Raw genomic sequence first — 27,985 nt, 5'->3', positions numbered from 1 at the left:
TCCTCCCTTGCCCCTCAAATCAATTTGGGGAACTGACCTTTCGAGTGGTGCACCTGTCTGGTCTAAGGGTAACTGAATCTCGCTTGCCAGGTCGATGAGGTAAATTAAATGGGATTTAACCTTATTCTGACCAACGATATTCAAGGAGAGGTTTGCTAGAGACTCCTGGGTAAGTTCTTCTTGTTCTTAAAAAGGAGGAAGAAGGTGAGGAAGCCAGGACCACGCTTTGTTTTCAAGGCATTTCTGTAGAAATCACTGCAACCATTACACCTTCCTCAAATACTCCTTCCTTTTCTTTTCTTTTTTTTTGAGGAAGATTAGCCCTGAGCTAACTGCTGCCAATCCTCCTCTTTTTGCTGAGGAAGACTGGCCCTGAGCTAACATCCATGCCCATCTTCCTCTACTTTATATGTGGGACGCCTACCACAGCATGGCTTGCCACGTGGTGCCATGACCACACCCACGATCTGAACCGGCGAACCCGGGGCCACTGAAGCCAAACATGCACACTTAACTGCTGCGCCACCAGGCCGGCCCCTACTCCTTCCTTTTCAAGTGGACTAAAAGAGAAGTGTACAGTCAGTGTCTGAAATTTCTTTTTTTTTTTTTTAAGATTGGCACCTGAGCTAACAACTGTTGCCAATCTTTTTTTTTTTCCCTGCTTTTTCTCCCCAAATCCCCCCAGTACATAGTTGCATATTTTAGTTGTGGGTCCTTCTAGTTGTGGCATGTATACACCACCTCAGCATGGCCTGATGAGCAGTATCATGTCCACGCCCAGGATTCGAACCAGCGAAACCCTGGGCCGCTGAAGCGGAGCACGTAAACTTAACCACTCAGCCACGGGGTCGGCTCCTGAAATTTCTTATATTCCATCCACTCCTCAACCCTACTCTCTCCTGAAACATCACCTGAAGGAGGTCGCCTAGCTGCCAACCCAACAGCTTTCTCTTAGTTCTCGTCTTGCTCAACTTCTACACCTGTGCTAATACAGTGGCCACACATAGCTATATCTAAATTGATTAAAGTTGAATAAAATAAAACCTTCAGTCCCTCAGTCATACTCGTCACATTTCAAGCGCTCGATGGCCACATGCAGCTAGGGACCAGCCTAGTGGCCAGCACAGCTGTAGAAGATGTTCATCATCACAGAAAGTTCTATTGGACAGTGCTGCTCCATAACATCCACACCTGTTGACCGCTCCCTCTTTCCCACTATTTCCATGTAATCGGCCCCCACTTGGCTTCCACCTCTGCCCTCTAGTGTCTCTTTATGTTTGTCTGAACTTGACTTTACTGGCCACTCTTCTCTCAGCTCCCTAACGCAGGCATCTTCCAAGGTTTGCTCTTCTCACTCTACTCTCTCTCCTTGGACAATTTCCTACACGGCCAGCTTCACCTGCTACATCTTTAGCAAGTGAGTTTCAAATCCACTTGTATTTGCGACTCTCTAAGGGTTCGGACTTCTATTTCTAGGAGCCAGCACGTTCTATCTCACTCATTCTTCTGGACCTGTCTTTCTTGTTGCCACACAGCTCAAGCAGAGCTGAAAACCATAAAAGCAGTCCACAGACAGGCTAGAGATTCAAATAGGTGGTCACTAAAGCAAAAACGATGCCACCATAAGCTGTCAAGAGCCAAATGGAGGTCTTGTCAGAGTCACAGACCAGAGCAGCAAGAGAGAATTAAACATCTAGGTAAGTAAGATGGGAATACAGAAAAACCTAATAGCACAGTCCTCCCAATTGCATCAAAAATAAGATGTTCTCACCCTATATTTTTAATTATGGTCCACACACACACTGGCCCATGCTCCAGAACATGCCTCTCCCAAAGTTAACGCATCCAACATGAAACGCATTATCTTTCCCACAAAGGAAGTGTCTTCCTCTGACACTTACCAGTCAATGGCCTTGCTGTCCCCTCAGAAACCCTCCACAGAAAATTAACTCTCTCTCACTCACACTCACTCTCTCTCTCACACACACACTGTGGGACTCAAGTCTTTAAAAACCTCTCTGGGTCTTAATTTCTTCATTTGTAAAGTAAGGATAATAAAATATACTTCAGGCTATCAAGGCAACCATCCTAAAACACAGATTTCTTTGCATCTGCTCAAAAACCTTGATAACTCTCTAAAGGCAAAGAAATGGCTCTTAATCCTTTTTATAAAATCATGAGACAAGTGTACAGAGTCACATACACACACATACATACACACAGACATATATACCACTCTCAGGATTTTCATGGAGATCTGAAGCCCATTAGTCTTATTTCGGGTTAAAAAAATCTAACTCAAAAATTAATTAGAGTTAGCAGCCAGCCCCGTGGCGTAGTGTTAAGTTTGGCATGCTCTGCTTCAGTGGCTGGGGTTCGTGGATTCAGATCCTGGGCATGGACCTACACCACACGTCAGCCATGATGTGCAGTGATCCACATACAAAATAGAGGAAGACTGGCACGGATGTTAACCCAGGCTAACCTTCCTCAAGCAAAAAGAAAGGAAGATTGGCAACAGATGTTAGCTCAGGGTGACTCTTTCTCAGAAAAAAAAAAATTAGAGTTAAAAGTCTTTACTGTGGCACTCAGGTCCTCCACAGCCTAGCTACAATCTACCTTTCTGGGTTTTTCTACCAGGACACCCTTTGCCACAATTGTGGATGACACTGTTCCCCAAATACACCACAATATTCCCTCAACCTAAAATGCCCACCGTTCCAAATCCTACGCACTGTAGGGATGGCGGGGTGGGGCGCTGCAAGGAGTGTGGGTAGCACACCCTGGCGTGCTGACCTCCAGACTTCATGTGAGACAGCAAACAACTTCTGCCCTGTGTAAGCCACTGTTATTTTGGGACTCTGTTATTTGCAACTCAATCACCATTTGAACCAAACTTTGTAGGGTTAAGTGTTTAAATACATGTCTCCCTCGCCAAACACTTGGAAGAATATGCACCAAAATTTTAAGAATGGTTAACTTTGGGTTAACACACTATTTTTATTTTACACTTACGAAATTTCCTATAATTATATGTATTATTTACATTATCAGAAAAATAACATTTAATGTTTTATTAAAAGAAAAAAATGACACTGTCAAACTATTGGTAAATGTAACAAGATAGCTGGCTCTGTAGGGACATTTAAGGTGGTGGATCTCAACCATGCTGGACATTCCCATATCCCAATGCCCAGGCCACATCCCAGAGTAATTAAACCAATATGGGGGGGCCTGGGTATCAGTATTTTTTAAAGCTCCTCAGTGATTCTGACATGCAGCCAAAGCTGAGAACCACTCTCTTCAGAGGAGAAAACAAGGTCCTGCAGGAAAGAACTGTGTGTGACTCAGCTGTATATCCTCACAACACAGTCCTGTGCTTGGCACGGAGTGAGACTCTAAGAATGTCTGTGAACAAACCGACAGGCAAAGTGCAAGGGACATAGGGGACTTCCCACACAAGATGCAGGACACGCACCTGAAGAGTGTGCCTCACCTCAATGGCATAGCAGAAGTCGGCACCTGCTGTGACTGCCATCATCGACAAGAGTCCTGTGCCGGTGCCAATGTCGAGAACCAAGGCATTCTGTCCTCTGTCCTTCACCCTGCTCACAGCAGCCTGGATACCCTGGTAATATTTCATATTCTAAGAGAAAGGGAGAAATAGCTGTCATATCAGTTACAATAAAAAGTAGAAAGGCACTTGGTGCGGTTCTAGAGTCACGGTCAGCAGCAGCCTCTCTGGCCCCTCGAAGAACAGCAGTGGCTGGCTGAGTCAGGCAGGCCTTATGAGACTCCAAGAGCACTGAATCAGCCTCCTGTCCTCTTTTAAGCAACTGTCTCTCCCCTCCACACCCATTCTTCTATACTTGGCCTAGAGATGCTGGGACTGGAGCTCCGCAAACCACACTCTCCTTTTTTCTAGCTGTTAGGTACAGACAATGGGGAAGCCAGAGGGCGACTGGAAGGTAAGAGGAGTGAGAAAGCTTGTTCCTTCCTGCATGGCTACTGCTCTCATCAGTGTCCTCCCAGGAGTAGCAGCTAGTTCGGGACCCCAGCTTCTCCCACCACTCCCCTAACCAGCCCCTGGCCCCTCAGAAGTAGCACAGCACTTGAGCAGCGATCCCCCTCAGAGAGCTAAGCACCAGCTCCAAAGAGCCTTTCCTCCATACTTCTAGGTCCTGGAAACCCCATCTTCTCCCTTTGTTTCCTCAGCCCTGGGCAAGGTAACTGCTTCCTGTAGTTACTACCACTGGGTTACCTCGGTGCTTCCATTTGCTGCCCAGTCCTCCCACACCTGTGTAACCAACTCCCTCTGCTGACATATGGAATGTGGCTTTTGGTCTCCTTACTGGACGCCACGTCATACAATCCTTGTCTAAAATATATTTTACCCCTCAGGAAATAATTTCTTTGTATTGTGAAGGTTTTTGGTTCAGGTCTTGAGTAACTCAAACGGATACAGCTTCCATCTGTAATGGTTTGGCTGAATAAGTGCCTCGATCCTCTGCTGAAAATAACTAAAAGTCATAGAAACAACATTTATAAATCTTTTTAAATGAACTAATGACCTGGCAAGTTAGTAAGGAATATTAAGAAGCCATATACCTGAAAATGGATCCACTCTAGTTGAGCCTTAAGTTGACTACCCTACCAGCTGACAACTTTTTTTTTTTTTTGAGAAAGATTAGCCCTGAGCTAACATCTGCCACCAATCCTCCTCTTTTTGCTGAGCAAGACTGGCCCTCAGCTAACATCCATGCCCATCTTCCTCTATTTTATATGTGGGACGCCTGCCACAGCATGGCCTGACAAGCGGTGCCATGTCCACACCCAGGCTCCAAACCGACGAACCCTGGGCTGCCGAAGCAGAACGTGCGAACTTAACTGCTGCACCACCGGGCTGGACCCCAGCTGACACCTTGATCACAACGTGTGGGAGACCCAGAGCCAGGGGATCCAGCTAAGCTGAGCCCAGATTTCTGACCCACAGAAACTCTGACATATTAAATCTTTTAAGCCATTAAATTTTTGGATAATCTATTTTGCAACAGAAGATAAGTAATACAGGACTGGTATCAAAAGGACAATATTCTCTGACCACAGTGCAATCAAGTTAGAAATCTTTCTTTTTTTTTTTTTTGAGGAAGATTAGCACTGAGCTAACATCTGCCACCAACCCTCCTCTTTTTTTTTTGCTGAGGAAGATTGGCCCTGATCTAACATTCATGCCCATCTTACTCTACTTTATATGTGGGACGCCTGCCACAGCATGGCTTGAGAAGCCATGTGTAGGTCCGCACCCAGAATCCGAACCAGCGAACCCCGGGCCACCAAAGCGGAATGTGCAAACTTAACCACTGCACCACCAGGCTGGCCCCCAAGTTAGAAATCTTAATAACAAAAATATAACTTAAAAAAAAAAAAAGATTTTTGAACATTAAGAAATTCTAAACTCACAGGTAAAAGACTAAATCAAAGGGGAATTAGAAAATATTTAGAACTGAATAAATTTTTTTTTTAATTATCTATCAGGGGCCAGCCCTGTGGCCGAGTGGTTAAGTTCACACGTTCGGCTTTGGCGGCCCAGGGTTCTGCCAGTTCGAATCCTGGCCACAGAGAGGGCACTGTTCACCAAGCCATGCTGAGGCAGCATCCCATATGCCACAACTGGAAGGACCCACAAATAAGAAAATACACAACTATGTACTGGGGGCCTTTGGGGAGAAAAATAAACATTAAAAAAAATCTAAAATTATATATCAGGGCCAGCCCTGGCGGCCTAGTGGTTAAGTTCAGCACACTCTGCTTCGGTGGCCTGGGTTCAGTTTCTGAGCACAGACCTACACCAGTCATCAGTGGCTACGCTGTGGCAGTGACTCACATACAAAACGAAAAAAGAGGAAGACTGACAACAGATGTTAGCCCACGGCAAATCTTACTCAGCAAAAAAACAAATAAATAAAACAAAATGTTGGGGCCGGCCCTACGGCCGAGTGGTTACGTCTGCAAGCTCCACTTCAGTGGCCCAGTGCTTCTCCAGTTTGAATCCTGGGTGTGGACATGGCACTGCTCATCAGGCCATGCTGAGGCAGCGTCCCACAGGCCACAACTAGAAGGACCCACAACTAAAAATGCACAACTATGTACTGGGGGGCTTTGGGGAGAAAAAGGAAAAATAAAATCTTTAAAAAATAAAATAAAATGCTGTATCAAAACTCATGGAATGGCTAAAGCAATATTTGGAGAGAAATGTATTAGAAAAGACAAAAGATGAGGTAAGTATCCGCCTCAAAAAATTAGAAAGAGAACTGCAATGTAAATTCCAAATAAGTGGACAAAAATAATAAAGAACTAAAATTAATGAATTAGGAAACAAACTTAAAACAGAGAAGATCGACAAGGATAAAAGTCACTTATTTCAAAAGACTAATAAAATCAACCTCTGGTAAGACTAGTCTAAACAAAGGTAGAGGCAGAGAAAGAAGCACAAGTAACAGTGGGGACGAAGGAGATAAAAGGGGCAGGGTATCAGTATGTGTACTACAGACATCAGAGAGATCAAGGACTGTATGAACTTTCAGGAAATAAATTTTAAAAATTCAGACTAAGAAGACAACATTGTATTGTAGGTTCTAACCAACACACTAGAGCAAGAAAAGATGCAAATAAGGTCTAGAAAGAAAGAAAATTGTTATTACTCACAGATGAGATGAATGTCTCTAAAAAAAAACGTGAAACACCTGCAGAGAATTATTAGAACAACAGAACTTAGAAAGATTACAGGATTCCAAATCAATCAATAAATACCAAGTGAAATTTTACACATCAGCAACAGCCTTTAAAACTTTGGCAAAGGAAAGGATTTCTAAAACGAGACAAAAAGCACCAACCAATAAAGGAAATATAAGATAAACTGGACATTAAATTTAAGAACTTGGGTTTATCAGATGAAAAAACAACCCATAAGCTAAGAGAGATCACCTGCAACACATATAACTGACAAATGACTGATATCCAGAATATATAGAAAATTGCTATAAATCACTAAAAGTTATAAAAGAGGAAACAAATGACAACAGCTCATACTCAGCAGCAATCAGGGAAATGCAAATTGAGACTAGTTTAAACCTACCAGATTGTCAAAAATTCAAAAATTGGTTAATATCAAATACTGGTGAAGATGTGGACCAAGAACTATCATACACAGGCGATAAGAATGTAAACTGGCACGAACAGTTTGGAAAAGAATTTGGCATTATCTGTAGAGCTGAACACACCTAATGGCCAGCAATTCCATTCCTAAATATACACAGCCTATAGAAAAGTGTGCATATGCATCAGAGTTCAGGTACTGGAATGTTCCAACAGCACTACTTACAAAAGCAAAAAGCTAGAAACAACCCCAAAGTCTATCAAGAGAAGAATGGGTAAGTAATGATATACTTACACAATGGAATCCACAGAGCAGTGAAAATAAATGAACTATAATAACTACACGCAAATGGATGAATCTCAAGAACAATGCTGAGGAAAAAGGCGAGTCGCAAAGAATAAACACAGTAAGATGCCATTATATAAAGTTCAAAAACAAGCAAAACTAAGAATTTACTTTTTAAGGATACACAGTAGGTGGTAAAACTATAAAGAAAAGCAAGGGAGTGATTGATACAAAATTCAAGACAGTGGAACTTCTGGAGGAAGCAAAGGAACGCAATCAGGAGCACACACGGGAATTCTGAGTAACAGTAACGTTGTATTTCCTAAGCTGAGTGGTGTGTCTACGAGCATTTCCTTTATTATTATTCTTTAAACTGTACATATACATTCTAGACTCCTTTGCGTTATATGTCACAAGAAAAAGTTTTTTAGGGGCTGGCCCGGTAGCTCAGCAGTTAAGCGCGCATGTTCTGCTTTGGCGGCCTGGGGTTCGCCAGTTCAGATCCCGGGTGCAGACATGGCACCGCTTGGCATGCCATGCCGTGGCAGGCACCCCACATAGAAAGTAGAGGAAGATGGGCACGGATGTTAGCTCAGGGCCAGTCTTCCTCAGCAAAAAGAGGAGGATTGGGAGCAGTTAGCTCAGGGTTAATCTTCCTCAAAAGCCAAATGTGCTTTACAAAATACAGTCTGCAGTGACTTCTAGAGATTTTACTCTAAAATTACAAACTGACAACAGAAGGTGAAATATCATGTAATTAGAGAAGTTTTACCTAGAGGAGATCATGGACATTAGCTAGTATATCCCACTCATTTTAAATCCTAATAAACGAGGTCTGCAGAGGTCCCATGTTTTCTCCAAAGTCACACTCAGGTCGAAAGCAGAGCCAGAGGAAGGACTCAATCTCCCAACTGATTTCCCAGTCACTAGCCATACTGCCCCTCCACATCATTCTAGCATCACACCTCCAGTGGGAGTTTTTAACCTTCTTGCAGTGGAAGGTTTCAAAACACATCAAGATAATGGTTTCATTTTCTTTTTTTTTTTTTAAACATAACCCATTTATCCACTCCACCGCTGATGCCCAGTGAGTTGTTTCCAATTTGAGGATATGCCAAAAGATGCTGCTCTGAACATCTTGTGCAAGTCTGCCGGCAAACATATGAACACATCTCTGTTGGGGATGTACCTAAGAGTGGCATTGTTGGGTCCTAGAGTATGCATATGTCTATCTATAGGAGATACCACCATGAGTTTCAAAGTCGATTAAACAGTTTACCCTCACAGCCATGTATGAGAGTTCTAGTTGCTCCATATCCTCATCAACACTGGCTGTTGTCATGGTTTTTGATTTTGACCAATAATGGTTTCCTTTTATACTTACTCTGTCTTTGTCATGCAGCATATCAGCATAGGATGATCTAAAAAAATCCAAAAAGACAGGTCAGAAACCTCTGCCAATAATGATATATACATCAACATATGAGTATTCACATATATAAATGCATTTCTAAATCAGATGGAACAAACATCCAGGCCCATTTTAAACTATTTTAATAGAGTTATAAACTGTCATTCTCTAGTACTACCGAAAACATCTCAGAGACACATGTTTATTTCAGCAAAGAACCTCAGACCTAAAAATGCTCAGGTAGTTAGCCCTGTCACAGTAATTCCACGGCACTAGCAAACTGATCATGTTACACATCACATATACAGCTTCAGGTCAACATCAAAATCCCTGGAGAGCTTATTTTAAATGCAGATTCCCAGGATACACAGAAAGAGACTCTGATGCAAAAGGTCAGGCTGGAGTCTGGAAATCTGTACTTGAACTGATGCTCCAGGCAACTGTGACACAGGCATTCTATACTCCACACTTTGAGGAGCACTGCACTAAAAGAATAGGGTTCTTTTATGGCATACCAAGGTTTTTACATCTGAACTCACCTATGAATGTTTAGTTGAAATCTGACGCTTTCTACCTTTCTCCACTTTTTAAGAGGCATTTTCACTCCCCATCTTCTCTGCCTCATCACCCACTCTCCCTGCCACTCCACTGACATCACTCCTCATAAGCACCACCAGCTCACTCCCACTGCTAACATACAGGATTTCTCTGATGCTGCTGGACACTCCCTCTTCCTGAAATGCTCTCCTCTTTTCTACTCTCTGGCCATTCCTTCCTGGTTCTTCTGCCTCTACAGCCATTCCAGGATTCCTTCTTCAGCCATTCACCTTTCTCATTCCACACCCTCTCTGAGAGCCTACCACCTCTCCCAGTTTCAACTCTCACTACCAACTGCAAATCTCCACATTCCCATTCTTCTGCCCATTGGTATCTCTATCTGGATGTCCAAACCCCAATACCTAATCTCCACCACCTTTCCCTCCCAAACAACACCCACTGCTCCTGTGTTCTCCATCTCAGGAAACAACAGGTCCATCCACCTACTCACTCTAACCAGAAATCTTGGTGCTTCTTGAATTTTCTCTCTCCTTCCATCACTGCATCCAATGAGTTACTAAACTCAAGCTCCCTCAAAACTGTCTCCTCCTCTCCCCACCTCTAATGCCTCGGCTTTGAGGTTGCAATATCCACCCAAAGGGTCTCTGATCCCTCCCACCCACTTTCCACACTGCTCTCAGTGAGTGTTCCAAAATGCAACCTAATCTTTTTTCTCCCGTTTAACATCTCAATCACTCAGAAAATCATGTCCAAAATCTTTAGAAAGTACTATTTTTGAGACCTTATATTTCATTCAATCATCAAACAACCCTAAAATAAGGGTCTGATGTAATGAGATGTGTACTATTATACTGAGGCTCAGAGGAGTTAATAGCTTGCCCAACGTCACAGAGTTAAGAAGTGGCAGAGCCCAGGCTCCTACTCATGTTCCTCTTCCTGCATTTTGCTACCACCATTCGCAACAACCCCTCTTCCGTATCCTCTCTCACCACAGCACTACTTTTGCACCACACTCCAGCTACACTGAACTGCTAACCACTTCCCAAACTGGCCCATCAGGAAGTTTACGTGTAATCCCTGATGCTCAGAAAGCAATTTCCCTCCTTTTAGATTTGGGAAATCTGCGTCATACTTTTTTATATGTCTGTCTCTTCCACAAAACTGCACGTTGCTTGAGGATGGGAACCCTATCTTCTTCATTTTGGTATTCACAGCCCTAGCATAGTGCTGGCATGTCATATGCATTTAATGATTGCTAAATAACAGTAATTCACTCACATACTTTTCAACATCCCTTCCAAGAAAAAAATGCATTTTTCACTTTTTCCATTCAACGGAATTTAACCATATGATGAATGTGTCACCATTTCAGCGACACAAGTAAATGATTAAATTACTACTACTGAACCATGGGTCCTCTTTGCTCCACTAGACAGATCTTCTGGTAAGGCTGCTATACAACGTCTGACTTGCCACACAGGCATGACTTTGCTTAAGTCCCACACAAACCTACCTGGTTAAGCAGATCTGCTTGTGACCATCACCTGTCCTGATCAGAAGCATTATGTAACAGCCTATTCCACACCCAGATTGTGCCGGGAGCCGTGGCTACATCATTTTATTGGCTGTTTGACAGGGTCCAGCCGATTAACGCTGAGGGGTGCAGGGTCGCCCCTTGGTGAAGAATAACCAGCTGGCCCCTCACATAGTTCTGAAACCTGTGCCTCTTCTAATTTGCCCTTCATTCCTTTTCCTTTCTTAACATCTAGTTTTCACTCCTTTGGGTGGCTGCTTGGGAGGCACTACCTCTTGGGAAAATTAGATATAGTAAGAGAATGTGACCACCTGCAGGTAACTTTCAAGATATTTTTCAGTTAATTAATGGAGGAGCACACAGTCCCTTTTGAGACAAGCAGAAAGGAATCCTGCCCAGATAAGATGTCGAATTAGGTTTGTGGCCTCCATCTGGTTAATGCTTCCTTCTTCCTCCAGTTCTTTGTCTAAATATATAACTGCATCGTCCTTCTAAGTTTGCTGGTTAATTGGATGATCAAGAAGTATCTATATATTATTCTTGACATTCTGCTTTCTGTTAAAATGTTATAGAGGTTTTCTCCTAAAAGCAATAAATAATAAATAATTGATGAGTAGAAGGGCCGAGGGGTGCAGGGATGCCCCTTGGTGAAGTATGGCCGACCAACACCCCTGACATTTTCTGAATTATATGCATGCTTTCTATCAAGGTTATGTCTATACTTATTTCTGTTTTTTACTCTTGAAGATATATAGTTTAGCTTAGCTTTTCAGCCCTTTACTTAACAAAATGATACTTTCTCCAGCAGTGTGCTTAAGGGACTGATAGCTCTACAATCTAAGACAAAGGAATGCTTTCACCTCCTAAAGGGCGCGAAAATGTAAAGATGTTTAACTGCCCACTGAGAATGCAGATAGCCCTGGGGATAAGATACCCCGGAGTTGCCTTTTGTTCCCATTAACCATCTACACTAATGGCGTAAATGATTGAGGGAGGCAGGGATGGCTCCACCAGGATGTAACCAGATGGACTGCTGTCCTGTCTGGAGGCCTGGACCTTCTCTCTTTGACTTAACTTTACCATGAATTACAACAGATGCCTAGGTACCTATCTCTTTTAGCTTAAAGACAACAAACACTAGTTAATTGCGGAGAAGACTACCATTAACCTTATGCTCTATAGAATAGAATGCTAATAAATATTCTTGTGCTCGTTTTTTACTTCCTTATCTCTCTGAGAATATTTGTAGAGCTATTTCTGTACTAATCCTGAAAAATATAAAAACGACACTTGTGCACAGTAAAGTTGGACTTGCTAACACCAACCCAAGTCTCACGTCCTCTTTATTTTCCCCTCATTGTGCCGACGCCGTCCATCCCTCAGGAACCTGGACTCAGCTGGGGCGGGACTCCGGCAAGATTGGTTTCCAAGGCATTTGCTTTGACATCAAGTGCCCCACCCAACTGCAGCCAACTGTGAACAAACCCTTGTTACCTTGCAATCTCCTGGTGGTAATCATAGTGCTCATCCTCCTCCAGCCACTCCACGGATCCCGTGGTCGGATTGGCCCGCCCACAGAAAATCCTCATGGTGTCAATCAGCTCCTTAGTTTTAGTATAGGAAAGCAACCTTGTCAGCTCACGTCTTGTGGACAGGTCTGATCATCAAAAATCTATTCACATCATAATGCCCAAGAATATAGAGAAAACGATTTTTAAAAGATAAGAAAACAAATGAAAAAAGAAATCAAGAAATGGATAAAAATGTCAAAGCCACTGAAAATATTTGTTAATCGATATTTTAATCTTTCCAGCAAGAGTTATTTGGTTTTACATTCCACATATAACATCAAAAACTGTAATACATCGTGTGTGATGATGGATTATAATTAGCTTTTGGGTGGTGAACACGATGTAATCTACACAGAATTCGAAACATATTACAATGTACACCTGAAAGTTATATAACGTTATAATCCAATGTTACTGCAATAAAAAAAACTACTACATAAATTTATAAAGCTATTTGGAAAGTTCAGCAGTCCACAGTGATTCCAACAGGGCCACAAGAGCCTCACAGGTGCATCTGGGTACAGCCTCAGGCAAAGGCAGATAAGAAGGAAATAAAGCCAGGAAAGGACTAGTGAGGAAAAGAGAATAAAGAGATGGGGATGGTGGTAAAGGACTGCCACCAATACTGCCTCAGGATATTAAAAACTTAATTTAAGGAGAAATACAAAGATAGAGCAATTCAAAGAAACTAGGAAAATCTTCATCTAAACAAGTCCGTCATTGCTATAGGCAAATGTGGATAATCTCAGGAATATAATGTTGAGCCGAAAAATAAGCAAATCACAGAATACATATGATTACATTTATATAAAACTTAAAATTATGCAAAATAGAACAATATATTTTTCAGGGATCACATTAAAAAGCATAGCAGGCAATGAAGAGAGTGGTTACCTCTAAGAGGGAATGGGAAAGAATAGGATCAAGGAGGGCCGCACAGGACACTTGTTCTTTTTCCAAAGCTGGGTGGTGGGAATACAAGTGTTCATGACATTGCCATTCTTTATGCCCCACTATTTTTTATAATGACTATTTATTATCTACTCAATATTTAATTTTAAAAGGAATTTTTAAAAACCCTTCTTCGTCTAAAAAAAATTTGCTTCAAATAAATAAAACATCACCAGATTCATGTTTTGTGTGTCCTGTTTCCCCAAAGAGATCTATTTTGGAGAGATAGAGAAACACCACAGCTCAAAGTGTGAAGGTACTTCTCAGCAGGTATGAGCTCTCCCAATGCCATCCCTCTTACCATTCAGAAAACAGTGAGTGTCCCACACTCCTCCTCATTTCTTGTTAAACACTAACCTATCTTCAGGAAATCTTAGAAAGAAGGCCTACTCTACAGGTCCCTACACATTCCTAAGGCATTTTAATGGCCAGAGTTATTGACTTTCTTTTGAAATTATCTAGACTAAGTAAACACTGAATTTTATACAAGAGGATGGGAAACAATTTTTTCTGAAATGACTCTGGCAGTCACCAGCACGGTTCAAAGTAGTCAATTTGTTCTTCAGTAAAACTCTACTAAAATCCCAGCATATCTATCCTTTAATCTAGTGACTCTCAAACTTTCTGACAACTCCAGCAAGAAATATACTTTATGGGGCTGGCCCAGTGGTGTAGTCGTTAAGTTCACGCACTCTGCTTTGGCAGCCCGGGTTCACAGGTTCAGATCCTGGAAGTAGACCTAGCACCACTTATCAAGCCACACTGTGGTGGCATCCCACCTAAAAAATACAGGAAAGGGGGCTGCCCTCGTGGCCGATTGGTTAAGTCCTCATGCTCTGCTTCAGTGGCCCAGGATTTCCCTGGTTCGGATCCTGGGAGCGGACATGGCACCACTCATTGAGCCATGCTGAGGCGGTATCCCACATGCCATAACTAGAAGGACCCACAACTAAAAAAATATATACAACTATGTACTGAGGGGCTTTGGGGAGAAAAAGGAAAAACAAAAAATAAAAAAAAATACAGGAAGATAGGCACAGATGTTAGCTCAGGGCCAATCTTCCTCACAAGAAAAGAAAAGAAATACACTTGACACTGAGATGCAACACATGCACATGTACACGCACATCTAACTTAAAGTTTCAGAAAACAATATTTAGCCTTCCTGTGGGCAGGCTCTCTGAAATATTCTATCCTATTTCATTTTTATTTTTTAACTGCTGACCATGATCCACTAAATTGATTTCACAACTCACCAATGGGTTGCAATCTAGTTTGAAAAGCATTGCTAGAACCAGCTCTGTACATCTGATATGCCAATATTTCTTTTAAAAAGACAGAGTATCTAGAACTACTAGAATCTGTAAAGTGCTTTAGAAAACTGTCCAACAAATGCTGTAGCAGAAAGAAATGACCACATCTAGCTGAATGACAGAGAAGGCTTAAAAGATGGGTAGGATTTTGGTGGGTATGGGGAGAAAGAGGGCACTTCATCAGATTAGAAAGGCTCAGTCATGCACAGTAAATAAATCACTTGAGTTGAAGTGAAACTGAACAAGCAGTCAAAAATGGTGGGGTCCATATTGTGGAAAGTTCTGAAACCCTTATCCTGTGTTCTATGTAGAATCAATTCTAAAGTCATTTAAAGGTTAAGAGGTAGTAAAGAACTTTAATCTGTGGAATTCCCTTTTTCTCTGTGATGTTGCTGAGCCTATAAGGAGGACCACAGTGCATTTACAGAACCGTGGAGAAGTCACTGGTTTTACATAAATCTAAATAAATGCTTGAGGACCAGAACCACATCCTGTAATCTCTCTGGGTGAGCACTACACATCTTCTCTGGATAAATACCCTCATCTATTATCATGATTTGTCTTCTCCCAAGAGGAGCCCGCATTCCAGATTCAGGAGATACTCTGACCCACTCCTCATTTTCGAAGAGCTACAAACACATGTGGTTACTTACAAGGAAAGAATGGAAACCACCATGCCAACAAGCTCTAATTGCATTACTAGTCAGATTCCAGAACAGATGTTTGGTTCATTCATTTCAAAATTTACTAAGTACCTTCTATAAGTCAGGCACTATGTTAGGGACTGGAGGACTATCATAAATAAGATAGAAGAGTTCCTTGTCCTCCAAAAGATTACTCTAACGGTGGAGAGAGACTAAATATAAACAATTACAGACTATGTGAGCACAAGAAAGGGAATACTACACCCGGTGCCATGAAAGAGAATAACAAGGTTATAGAGACACTCTCTGAGGACGGTGGCATTTAAGTTGAGACCAGCAAGATAAGCCAAGTTAAAAGTTGGGAAAGAGTAGTGCTTTCATTTCAGGAATCCTTACCCCAGGTTTTCCAAGAAAAGGCCCTAAGATGGGGAAGAAATAGGTGCATAGGCAAAAAGTGACAAGAACCTGACTGATGGAAGCACTTTGAGGAGAAGAAACAATAAAAGATTAAGGGTGGGCTTCTGCAAGTCACACTGGGCCATGTCAGCTTCGGAAAGGTGTTTGGATTTTGTTCTAGACACTCAAGGGTTTTAAGTAGAAGAATATCCATGTCCAGTGTATCCTTTTACAGGGCCACTCTAGCTAGCGTGTGGTGAAGACTGGTTTCCAACTACTCAGACACAGAGACCGGGAAAGGCGAGCCCATCAGCAGTTCCCTGAATCAGAGAACAGTGGCCCAGTTAGAGAAGTGATGGTTGGAGCTCCCTATGATTGCGGTTCTTGGTCTCTGTTGCAGAGGAGAGGCGCCAGGTACTACGATCAAGGCCCCGCAGAGGAGCTCAGCCCCGGGTTCAGTAAGCGGCAATCACCCGACAGAACGCCAGAGCCGAGGCCCGCCTAGAACTACGCTCTCACGCCGGCCCAGGCGCTCCAATCCGTCCCACGCGGATTCTAGAACGGTCCCTGAGAATCCCGAAGAGATGTGTACCCCGGGGTCCGAGTACGCCCACGCAAGAGCTCTGGAGCTGAGGACAGGATGCTGGCTGCACCCGGGGCTCCAACCGCGATCCCACCTTCCCAACCCACCCAGCGTCTCACCCTCCACTGGAACCTCTCCGTTTACTTCCGCCGCCACCGCCGTCTTGCTGCAGCCAACGTCCGAGGGCGGGACTCCCAACACGCGCCGAGCGTGCCGGGGGCAGGGCCCGGAAGCGGAATTTGAAGGCTCTCCCGTCTCACCCCACGACTTCCCATAGTGCTCCGCGACAGCCGCTATGGAGGCCGGCAGGACAGCTGTGCTCCGCGTGAAGCGGAAGCGCAGTGCGGAGCCCGCCGAGGCTCTTGTCCTCGCCTGTAAACGCCTCCGGAGCGGCGCACTCGAGTCGGCGGCCCAAAAGACGCCCCCGGAAGGTCTACAGAGAGCGGCAGAAAAGAATGTCTTCCAGTTGGTGGCCACCGTGCGCTCCCAGGTATTGGGAGGGGATGGAGCCGCCGTGAAGGGGGATCTCGGGGCCCATCCGGACTGACAGTGTAGCCCTCATCCCTTCACGAACCCCTGCTTACGCTGGTTCTCCTCCCCTACTGCCCCCCAGGAGGAGCCAGTCAAGCCGCTCGTGCGGGCCGCCCTGCGCCCGTCCCAGGGCAGCCAGCAGCGTGTCCGCCGCGACCTCCGCGCATCGGCTCGGGAGATCCGTCGGGAGGGCCGCTACAGGGTGGTCTCTAGCCGCCGATCCTCGGGGATTCCCTCGGGTGGCCTAGAGTCCGAGGACGCGCCAGGAAACCCAGAAGCCGCCGAGGACGCAGGCTTTCAGCTGTTGGACCTGGTCCACGAGGAAGGAGACCTAGAGGCCGCCGCCGCGGACTCCTGCAAAGTGAGTACACACGCGGAGGCAAACGCTGGGCTTTGGACCGATAGTGCCAAGAGTCTGGGCGCTCAGTCAACACACAGTTAAGAGGATGCAACCGGCTTCACCTTATTGATGGATGAGTCAATGGATGATCCGGTGCAATAGCCTCGTTTTACAGGTTAGGTTACGTATTCAATATGTATGTACTGAGCGCCCACTATATTGTCCCTAGGTTCTGTGGCTATAGCAGTGAGGAACTAACAATCAGGTAGAGTAAACAGTGAACAAGTAAATTCAGTGTTAGATGGTGATATAGACTGTCAGGGGGGAAAAAAAGGAAATGAGTGGTTCCATTTCAGAGACGGTCTCGCTGAGAAAATGACGTTTGAGTGAAGACCTGAAGGAGGTGAATGGCAGGGCATTGTGGATATCTTGGGGAGAGGCATTCCAGGCTGAGTACCTGCAAGTGGAAATGCCCTGAAGTTGTTTGGTGTTTTCAAGATCATTGTGCCTGGAGCCCAGTGAGCTGGGGGAGAATAGTAAGGAATTTAGGGGGAAGATGCCTGTTAGATCCTGTAGGTACTTCTAAGGAAATGTTGCCTTCCATCCTGAGATGGGAAGTAGCTGGAGGGTTTTGAGCAAGGTAAAGATAGAGCAGATGGGAAAACTCATCAAAGGGAAGTTAAAGGACTAGTCCTGGCTAACATATCAAATTCAAGGCAGATTTAGGTCTACAATGCAAATCTTCTCATGTTTAATCCAGTGTTCTTTCCACTACATTACAGTTAACTAAATTTGCTTTGTATCTCACTTCTGAAAAACAAAGTCTACGTGCAGTAAGACTATAGAAATAGAAAATTCTCAGCCCATGGTATGCTCCCTCTTGATAAACATTAAAGAAAAAGTTCATTCCTTCTACTAGTTTTTGAAGATTAAAAAGTAAAAATTTTGGGGCTGGCCCCGTGGCCGAGTGGTTAAGTTCACACCCTCCACTTTGGACAGCCCAGGGTTTCACCGGTTCGAATCCTGGGCACGGACATGGCACCCTTCATGGAGCCATGCTGAGGCGGCATCCCACGTGCCACAACTAGAGGGACACACAGCTAAAGGTACACAACTATGTACCGGGGGGCTTTGGGGAGGAAAAGAAAAAATTAAATATCTTTAAAAAAAAAAAAAGTAAAAATTTTAATCCAAAATATATCAAGTAAAAAAATATTTAATCATGGTGCTAGTATACCTGGATAGCAATTTGGCATGATGTCTATAGCCACATCTTTTACCAGAACTAATTCCAGACTGATTGATGAGTTACAAATCAAATAATTTTTAAAAGTAAACCGATGTTCAGTGGAATTGAGTCAATTAAATAGCTCATTCAATTTTGTAAGAAAAACTAGTAGATAAACTGATGAACGATGTGAACACAGATTTTTTCCACCACCACAATACAAAATGTATACACATCAAAAACGTTTGCACAGAGTAATTATTTTTTTAAAAAACATGAATTTAGGTTGAAAGCAAACTTCAGGTTTATATGCATACTAGACTAGCAGGGGAAAGGTTGTTGATAGCACTACTGGCAAGGATGTGATCAAAATGTACACAATTGTAGTGCTTAAAATTGATGGAAACGTTTTAGAAACAGCATGGCTTTACATATGTGGAATCCTAAAAATAGCTTGTGGCCTATTTTAAAACAATTTAAATTTATTTTTATTGTTCAGACTCTAAAGCCATCTGAAAATCTGAAGAAATTTAAAAATTAGTGACAGCACCTCTATGCCATATTACAATGGTTTTCTCCTTAAATTGATGCCATGTGACTTTCAAACAAATGAAGTACTACTTAATAGGAAATCTTAAAAAGTGAAAAGGTTCATGGGGCTGGCCCCATGGCCGAGTGGTTAAGTTCGCGCTCTCCGCTACAGGCGGCCCAGTGTTTCGTTGGTTAGGGTCCTGGGCGCGGACATGGCACTGCTCATCAAACCACGCTGAGGCAGAGTCCCACATGCCACAACTGGAAGGACCCACAGCAAAGAATATACAACTATGTACCGGGGGGCTTTGGGGAGAAAAAGGAAAAAATAAAAAAAACTTTAAAAAAAAAAAAAGTGAAAAGGTTCAGTTCATTTTATCTAGTAATCTCCTCCCCAGGATTTATCCTAGGGAAATAATTCAAGAGAAGCAAACAGCTATGATAGTAATAAAAGCTGTTGGTTTAGTAAGTAACTACTATGCATCAAGTACTGTGCTAAGACTTGTTATATTCTCTTAATTTAACTCACTTAATCCTTACAAAAACCCTATGAGGTAAGTACTTTTATCCTCATTTTTCAAATGCAAGAAACTACACATTCATTGCAATGTTGTATATAGAGACAAAAAATTAGATCTGTGAACTTGACATACACGACTGCCGGGACTATTAAATTTTTAGATAACCATGAAGACTGGCAAGATGGGAAAGTACTTATATGTGTTTAACAGTAGAAAATGTTATATGTAGTATAGTTGAAAATATGGGTAAACATACACATAGACTAGACTTAAAAATAATTTTTCTTTCATGAAAATAATATATGTTCATTATCAGAGATATGAAAAAATATGGAAAAGTAAAAAGTAAAGAAGGGAAAGTACCCATTTTATCCCTATTACAAAGGTAAATGGAGTAAAATTGGTTTGTTGTCTTCTGAGTAAAAAATTCTGTCTGGCATTTTTCTGTTTGCTAGTCTTTGTACATATTTCAATGGCTGCATAATTTGCTGGACTAAGGTCTGGGGACGTGTGAGTTAGAGCCAGAACTTTCCTTGTAAACAGCCTTGAGGTTGGTCAGGGGTCTGCACAAAAACTGACGTCTCTAGTTCCTTTTGAGTTCAGAGCAAAGAATTAATTCCCTTTAGCCTGTAAGTGATAGAGAGCATTGGTCTGCCCTTGTCTGCCTTGGCCATGGGATGCCCCTAGTATGGTATCTGGTTTGAGCTGCAGAACCTCCTGTGATGAAGCTGTAGAGAGGGGTCATTTGCAGCATGTCCCCCTGGTTTCCAAATGGCCTGTGCTACCCTGGATAACACAGCCTGTTAGCACTGGAGTACATCTTAACCTAGGTCAGTTCTGTTTGAGCGCAGTCCATCTTGAGCTGTTCTTTCTAGCAGGAAGAAGATTATAGGGGAGTCTACTCCTATTTGTGACTAAAAGCAAGATGTCAGTGTGGGCAAGCTAAGAAGTGGGTGATGGCTTGGGAGTCAGCCATAGAGGTACTGCTCTGGGCTTGCAGATCCCCAAGGGGAGAACATCATACCAGAGGAGCTCAGAGAAGGCAAGGGGGCAAAACTAGCCAGCTCTGCTGGCCTCCCCTCTCCTCAGGCCAGTCTTCACTTGTGCTTTCTTGTGACAGCCAAGCACAAAAGAGCAGGAGGCTATCTTGTAAGTTTCTATCTCACAAGAAGTACTACACATTAATTTTTTAGAGATATTTGATTTTTAAAATTTCATAGCTAATTACAAAGAGATTAGTAGGCCATAGGGATAAGAATCTTAAATCCAACATAGAGAATTGTAGGGGGCCTTCCTTTACCCAGCTGTTAGGTTCTTCCTCTTGGAACAGCCGTGTTTTAGGTCAAACATGTATCATGTTTTCTTTACAGACATCTGATCCAGATGTGATCCTCTGCAATTCTGTAGAGTTGATTCGTGAGCGGTTGACCATATCTGAAGATGGACCAGGAGTCGGGCACCAGGAGGAACAGAAGGACGACTATGTGTATGACATTTACTACTTGGAAATGGCCACTCCAGGATGGATTGAGAACATCCTCTCTGTGCAGCCCTACAGCCAAGAGTGGGAGCTGGTAAGGGAATCCATGAGGGTGAGAAGTATGAGGCAGCTTAAGCAAGTCTCTAGTCAGGGTGCTTTGCCTCTCTGGTTTCCAATCTTTTTTCTTTTTTTTAGGAAGATTAGCCCTGAGCTAACATCTCCTGCCAATCCTCCTCTTTTTGCTGAGGAAGACTGGCCCTGAGCTTACAGCCGTGCCCATCTTCCTCTACTTTATACGTGGGACACCTACCACAGCATGGCTTGCCAAGCGGTGCCACATCCGCACCCGGGATCCGAACCAGTGAACCCCGGGCCGCCGAAGCGGAATGTGTGCACTTAGCCGCTGCACCACTGGGCCGGCCCCTGGTTTCCAATCTTGATCAACATTGTTCTTATCCTTGCTTAAAAGGAAAAATTTATTCTAAATGCCTTCTAGGAACCTGGGTTTAGTACAAGGAGTTTTGGGGAAAGACCATCTATATTGATAATTTTTGCTCTTAATGAATCTTCTACAAAGTTTGCAACATCATCTTTATTGTTTATACCTACCCACTCTCAGGGGAAAAGGTATAGGGGCTTATAATAAAATAGACAAAACCAGAAATTCTAACATGAATGAGAACAAAAGCTTTTGCCTTTGTTTTTTCTTCTTTTGGTGAGGAAGATTGGCCATGAGCAAACATCCTTTGTCAATCTTCTTTTTGCTTGAGGAAGATTTGCCCTGAGCTAACATCTATGCCAGTCTTCCTCTATTTTATATGTGGATTGCTGCCACAGCATGGCTTGATGAGTGGTATAGGTCGGCGCCCAGGATCTGAATCCACGAACCTGGGGTGCCAAAGTGGAACATGCTGAACTTAACCACTACACCCCTGGGCTGGCCCTGCTTTTCTAAAGTTATATCTTAAAAGGGGGAAAACGGTGGGTTAACAAAGCTAACATCCTGACATCATCATCATTAAATTCTAAAACGATTAATGAGAAAAGTTAAGGTGGTACTTGTCATACTTTTATTATGAAAGGAACGCCTTATCCCACACCTGCACAAAGTTTCACAGTTAGGCACCCACCTTGGATTATTGCATAGCTTGCTTTCCTGTACCCCTCACACTTAGATTTTGGTTCTGACCTTTGGTATCACCCATAATCTCTATAATCCCTCTCCCACCTGGCTGCCCTTTGGGAGTTTGAAGATCACTGCCATCACCTGCTCAAAGCTGTCTCCCCTCCCCACCCTGGTGCATTCCCTTCTGGTGGAATTCAGTCTGTCCCACCAGGAATGTGGTGTCTGGAGCTGGACTCTGAATGGAATAGGGCTGCTGTCTCCTTCTTGTAGCCTAAGGTTGCTACAGTCTTTTGTAGACAGAGTCAGACTAACATGACCCTTAAATGATAGCTCCAAGTTAGTCTGCTAATAGCTTCTGCCAGAGCATAATCTTAGAGGTTTTGACTTATACTCATGTTTGTGTTGAGATGTGCAGGTGAATGATGACCAACAACCAGAGGACATTTATGAAGATGAAGATGACGAGAACAGTGAGAATAACTGGCGCAATGAGTACCCAGAGGAGGAGGAGGAGGAGGAGGAGAACAGTGATGGAGATGAAGAGTCCAAAGGTAGGTGGGTGGCAGCTCTGAATGGGGAGGGACTGGTGAGACCCAACACTGAGGTATGAGTACAGTTGACAGGTACATCTTAACTGGCTTTCCTTCTCTGCCATTGAACTGCAACAGCTCAACCACAAGCTGTTGGAGCTGTAGGAGACCCAAGGACTAGTGTTTCCAGGGGGGCTGCAGAGGGTGTAATGTCAGTCAGGCCTGGGCTCAAATCCTTAGTTCTGTCATTGCCTAGCTGTGGGTCTTGGGCAAGTCACTTCATCTCACTGAGCTTCATTTTCTCTCCAGAAAATGGGAAAATATTGCAACAGTTTGGAGTGGCTGGGATTAAGTGAAACATCTAGCTCTTCGTCCCTTTCCCTGCCTCAGCGAAAGTATTGGAGAGGTTTGCCAGGAGTAGGCCCAGGGTTTTCACAAATCAGTTATCTAACCTCTTAAGATGCTGCTGCATTTACAACTGTTTGAGAAAGACACAACACAGACATGGCATCTGGGGGGAAGAGGAAGGAAGGATACTCAGGCAACACAGTTCCTTTGGTGATGATGTTCTAAGTGCCAACAAAAAGAATTTCTTGGTGTCTGATAACGGAGGAACATTAAACTATGGAATATTCTGTCGTGATAGTGCCTATAATATGCTAAAAGGAAAGGGGCAAGGTACAAAATTATATTTGCAATATGATATAACTATTATAGCAAAAAAAATCCTATACTTAAAAATGACAAGATACTTCAATGTTGGTTTAGATAGTAAGAATATGACTTTTAAAAAATTGTTCTAAATTCTCTTTATTGAGCAAGTATTCTATAATGGGAAACAAAGAAAACAGACCTTTTTGAGAAGGGAAGGGGCTTTCTTGGTCACCTAGGAAATCATACAATTAGAGCCCATGCCTGTTATCTCATTCTAGGCTGTGATGAATACAGCAGCCTCAGTGAAGAGGAAAGCGGCAGCAGCAGACCACAGATGTGGCGCAAATACCCTTTGGATGTGCAGAAGGAGTTTGGCTACGACAACCCACATGACCTGGATTCAGACTGATGCTCCTGTGATACCTATGAGGTTCTATTTCAGGCCCCTGAGGGCTCTAAGACTACAGTACCAGCTGCCCTGATAACATCCACTCGGGTTTCCTAGCTTAACATATGGAAGGAAAAAGCATGTCTAACAGCACTATCCTACCAGTGAAAACTGGTGCTAATGGAGTGTGTCTTTTCCACTAACATTAGGGCCCCTTTGCTTCAATCAAAAGTGATCTTACAGTCTGGAAAAAAAAAATGTTGTAAAAATGAAGCTTCCTGGCCCGGGCATTTTCCCAGTCTCCTACACTGAAGCCAGTAAGTGGACGAGAGGCTCCTGTTTCATCAGCGCTAAGACTCAGCTTTCTGATACCAGCAGGCCACCTGGCTCCAGTAAAAGCCTGTTTCTTTTGATAAAGGGAATCTAGAAGGGCTGTAGTGGGTCCCTTGTAGCAGCACAGACTGGATAGTAATGGCAATTAGGGAAGGAAGTAGAATCTGCCTGAGCTGTGAGAGGTTTTAATTAACAGCTGTCTCTACCTCCCTGCTCCCTGACTCTAATAATGGTTGTAAAGATTGCTGTCTTCCTTTGGCAGTGGTGCCAAGGAACAGAGTATGTATGAATGTAATACTCTGTGTTTAGTAAAAACTAACTTTAAATATGCGAGCAAGTAATTCCTTTGAAACCTTTTAAATCTGAATATCTTAGGTGTTTCCCCGCTGTACTCCCTCTACTCCCTCCACTCCCCCCACGAAAAAGGAGGGTTAATGAGACAGAAGTTTCAGAATTGACCTTAGACACTAAGGACCTAAGGCAAGCACATCCTGAGCTTAGCTTTACATTAGGAAATGTTTATTCACAGAACTCACCAAAAATAAACTGCTATCAACAGGACCAATTTTGTTAGCATAACTTGTATCTCTTGTAAGCAAACTCTGTCCCTATTCCTTTCCAAACCTCAGATGCCTTAACTCTGACAGAGTTGGTATTGATTCTTTTAATGTAACACTGGCCAATAGAACTTTCTGCAAAGATGAACATGTTCTATATCTGCACTGTGCAGTAGTAGCCACTAGCCACATGTGGCTGATGAGCACTTAAAATGTGATTAGTGCAACTGAGGAACTGAATTTTTAATTTTAACTTAACTAGCTCTGTTTGGCTAGTAGCTCCTCTACTGGACAGTGCAGGTCTAGGGAAACAACACACAAAGCCTTTGATTCAGGATGTGCCCTCTTGTCCTGTGGCACACTCGCTATCATGTGGGCAGGTGAATTACACAGGGATATGTCTTTCCACCTCTTTTAAGATTTCATAAGCATCTCTACTTTTCCATCCTGTCTCCACCCATTCTTTCACTTTATGTTCATTTTGTAAGTCTTTACCTACATTAGTTCCTATCTACGTGGAGTTAAACCTGCCAAAGTGACTAAATTCTGTGTCTATGTGTACTCAGGCCCTACTATTACAGCTACACCAATAACTGGTTTCCCACCCTGACTATCCACAAAGGTACAATACAGTGTTGCAAGTAACAGGCAGCAACTTACATGTCTAATACTAGTCATCTTAGTCTCCTGTAGGCACAGAAACAAGGATTAAAAACCACTCTGTGCCATTATAATGTGCTCACTGCTGTTTATGTACTCATTAAGGTATGCCAACATTAAAGGGCTGACAACTTGACAAACTGTACTCACTGCAAAAGGGATTAGCGCACTAGGAGAAGGATTGAAGGAGACGAACAACAAAGACCTTGTGGAAATTAATTCCACCATGAAGCTTGAGTGCTGTAGGGAGTCTGTGGCTTCTTTCCCACAGAAGGCTTCCTGGGAGAAGTCTGCATCCAGTACAGAGGGGAAGAACGCCATCACCATCCAGTAATGACAGGAGGATGACATGGCTCACTAAGCAAGTACTAGGGCACCTGGGGTGTGAGGCCCTTGCTTCCCCAAGAAGCCACTGGAGGGCAGCAAGTTCCTGGGATTTATTGGTCATTTACTTCAGTGGAAAAAGCTAAAGCCTCAGTCAGGGATCCTCAAGATAAGCACACTCTGCTTAAAGGATTAGTTCCAGAGGATCCCTGGGATAGATGCCAGCTTGGCTCAGATAGAAGTCATGTTTACACAGTCTAGGCAAGTCAGCCTTTGCACAAGACTCCCTGTTGTCAGGCAGGAATTTGCTGTGCAAATCCCTAACCCATGACAGTAGGAATGTCCCCCCATGTTCTCACAGATGCATGCCCTGAACCAAAAGCAATTATCGTGCTCCCCTAAATTGTCTTTATTGAGCAAGTATGACCAAGGTTACTCCCTTGTCTGTGACTGGGGCCAGTTTGGTTGAAAAGAATGGTCAGAAGGGAAATTGCCTGAGTTCTTGTCTTTATCATTGACCAATCCAAAACCTAAGGACAAGAAGCCCATTGGGCGTGCCAAGCCAGCAGATTCTTCTGGGTCCTGGATGACAGTGTCCGGGGGCATCCCAGGACAGTTGTACAATCCAGTGCAGCCATGCTGCCCATAAAGGAACATCCATTACGCCAAACCTACTGTCTGGTCTGAGCTGGATGCTAAAGCACAGCCTGAGCACCAGATTAGCTGCTTCCAATCATGCAGTCTGTTGAGGAGCCAGATTGAGGTTGAAGTAGCTGTTTTCCCAGAGTCTTCACTGATCTCCACAGGGAGAAAATAGAAGTCCCCACAAGTACCAAGCTCTTCCTGAGATTGCGGCCCCACCAGACCTCGGGCAAGGGGAGGCAGGCAGGAGAGAAGTGCACTATCCGATGATCCACACCAAGGCGGCTCAGTGTAAACAGCCTGGTGTCAGGGACAGAAGAGGAGGAGGATGCAGCCTGGTGTAAGGTTTTCAGAAAAAGAAAATGACCACTTCTAGCACCAAGGTGAGCTCGCGTGGGTCTGCACAGCAGTCCCTCACACCAGCCCTTACAGAGAGAAACAAGCTATTTGGTGGCCTAGGTCCAAGAGGTGTTCTCTAAGCCATGGACAGCTGAAAGACTTCAGGTGATCCACCTGAATTCTACAACAGTTTCTGTCCTCTTAAAGTTCATACCAGAAACCTGGAGATTTACTTTCTATCAACTAGAACAAAAACCTAAGGTCTCAAATAAAGGATTATCCTTCAAAATAGCAGTATTACCAGACTTCTGACTCCAATTTGTTCATTTATCCTTGGTGAACTTGAGCCAGATGCTTATAACATGTGACCTATCTATATACTAAAGTATAACCAGTACATGAGTAAAAAAGTCTTAAAGTTCACCTTTGCAGGTAAGATTCAACAGAAGATTGTGCTAAAACTGAGTAAAATTTGTGGTCAGAGTCTGACCCACCACCACCTCTAAGGGCAGAGGGACTTGGTTTGGGGTACTTTGAATTTTTAAACACAATCAGCCTACTGCATCTTGTAGATAAATGAACATCAATGCTTTGATAGAACTGGTGTTCTGGATTAAATAATGTCAGTAAGTAATGGAATACAGCCCTCTCCCCAGGGAAGGATTTTGAGCCAGAGAAATAAATGGTAGCATTCCAGGCCTCTCAAGTCAGGTGCTTGGACCTGGTCAGGGGAAAACATCCCATACAGCAGCCCCTCTGTAGAGACTGCTGGTTCAAACCTCAAATATCAAATTCAGAAACCATCAGCCACAGCTATTAACCTAGCACTTCCCCTCCCCGCAGTGAAACTCACCAACTTAGTGTTTGTAAGGGCTGCATGTATCCACCCAGAACAACCATTCCCCTGCTCCCGGAGCCCTCCCCACCATCACTTTGTGAAGTTCCCCACCTTCAGGCTGCTCCGAGACCCTGAGTCTCCTCCCATAGCTTACCAGTGAGAGTAACTACCTGAGCAGGCCATCAGCCCTGAGCCCCCTTACATAATGTGGGCCAAAAGGCTCCTTTAGTACAAGAGGGTTGGGCCCATACAGTCTTGTCATCTGGACTTTGGTGGCGGTGGCCACAGGTAGCCAACCTTCCAGGCCTCAGGTACATCACCTCTGGCCTCTAGTCAGTTTTTCTCTCAACCTTGTTCTCTTCAGCAACGTCTAGCTCAGTCAGGACACAAAAGCAAAGCTGCTGTGTGACTTTGGTGATAGCAGCTGAATGAAAAGAGAAAAGAACAGGATTTAGCAGACTGACATTTAGCTGCAACCCCAATCTGAACACCACAAGCCTGATTAAAGCATCACATCAGTAGCTCTCTCCCTAAGTGTCCCTTGGGTACCCTGTGCCAAGC

The 27,985-nt window shown here is 43.6% G+C and overlaps 3 protein-coding genes across 15 annotated transcripts in view; 1 reads left to right on the top strand and 2 right to left on the bottom strand.

The window, feature by feature from the left end:
* The window catches only part of PRMT7 (protein arginine methyltransferase 7), a 47,881-nt gene extending 31,227 nt beyond the window's left edge, over positions 1-16,654 (bottom strand). For 2 of the 4 annotated variants that reach the window (XM_014827622.3, XM_044761178.2), the window contains exons 1-4: positions 16,522-16,654; positions 12,439-12,616; positions 8,826-8,862; positions 3,497-3,646 (exon numbers count right to left, since the gene is read on the bottom strand). In XM_014827622.3, the coding sequence (XP_014683108.2) occupies positions 3,497-3,646; positions 8,826-8,862; positions 12,439-12,533 (282 nt within the window). In that variant the 5' untranslated portion in view covers positions 12,534-12,616; positions 16,522-16,654. The remainder of the gene's footprint in view (positions 1-3,496; positions 3,647-8,825; positions 8,863-12,438; positions 12,617-16,521) is intronic. The other 2 variants (XM_014827621.3, XM_070500778.1) reach the window with 1 other exon arrangement.
* Positions 16,614-24,394, top strand: SLC7A6OS (solute carrier family 7 member 6 opposite strand). Its single transcript, XM_014827631.3, has 5 exons — positions 16,614-16,892; positions 17,016-17,294; positions 20,924-21,127; positions 22,575-22,710; positions 23,622-24,394. The coding sequence occupies exons 1-5, from the start codon at positions 16,698-16,700 to the stop codon at positions 23,750-23,752; spliced, it is 945 nt and encodes a 314-aa protein (XP_014683117.2). The 5' UTR covers positions 16,614-16,697; the 3' UTR covers positions 23,753-24,394.
* Positions 23,482-27,985, bottom strand: part of SLC7A6 (solute carrier family 7 member 6) — a 38,614-nt gene continuing 34,110 nt past the window's right edge. For 8 of the 10 annotated variants that reach the window (XM_044761182.2, XM_044761181.2, XM_070500783.1 and 5 more), the window contains one exon: positions 24,570-27,848. In XM_044761182.2, coding sequence (XP_044617117.1) covers positions 27,754-27,848 — 95 coding nt within the window. In that variant the 3' untranslated portion in view covers positions 24,570-27,753. Of the gene's footprint in view, positions 27,849-27,985 lie in introns of all 10 variants that reach the window. The other 2 variants (XM_044761179.2, XM_014827626.3) reach the window with 1 other exon arrangement.

This window comes from Equus asinus, chromosome 28 (assembly GCF_041296235.1).
Source record: "Equus asinus isolate D_3611 breed Donkey chromosome 28, EquAss-T2T_v2, whole genome shotgun sequence".
In the NCBI taxonomy this organism is placed as follows: domain Eukaryota; kingdom Metazoa; phylum Chordata; class Mammalia; order Perissodactyla; family Equidae; genus Equus; species Equus asinus.
The sequence above is the reverse complement of the archived record's forward strand: the minus strand, read 5'-3'. Positions and strand labels throughout refer to the sequence as shown.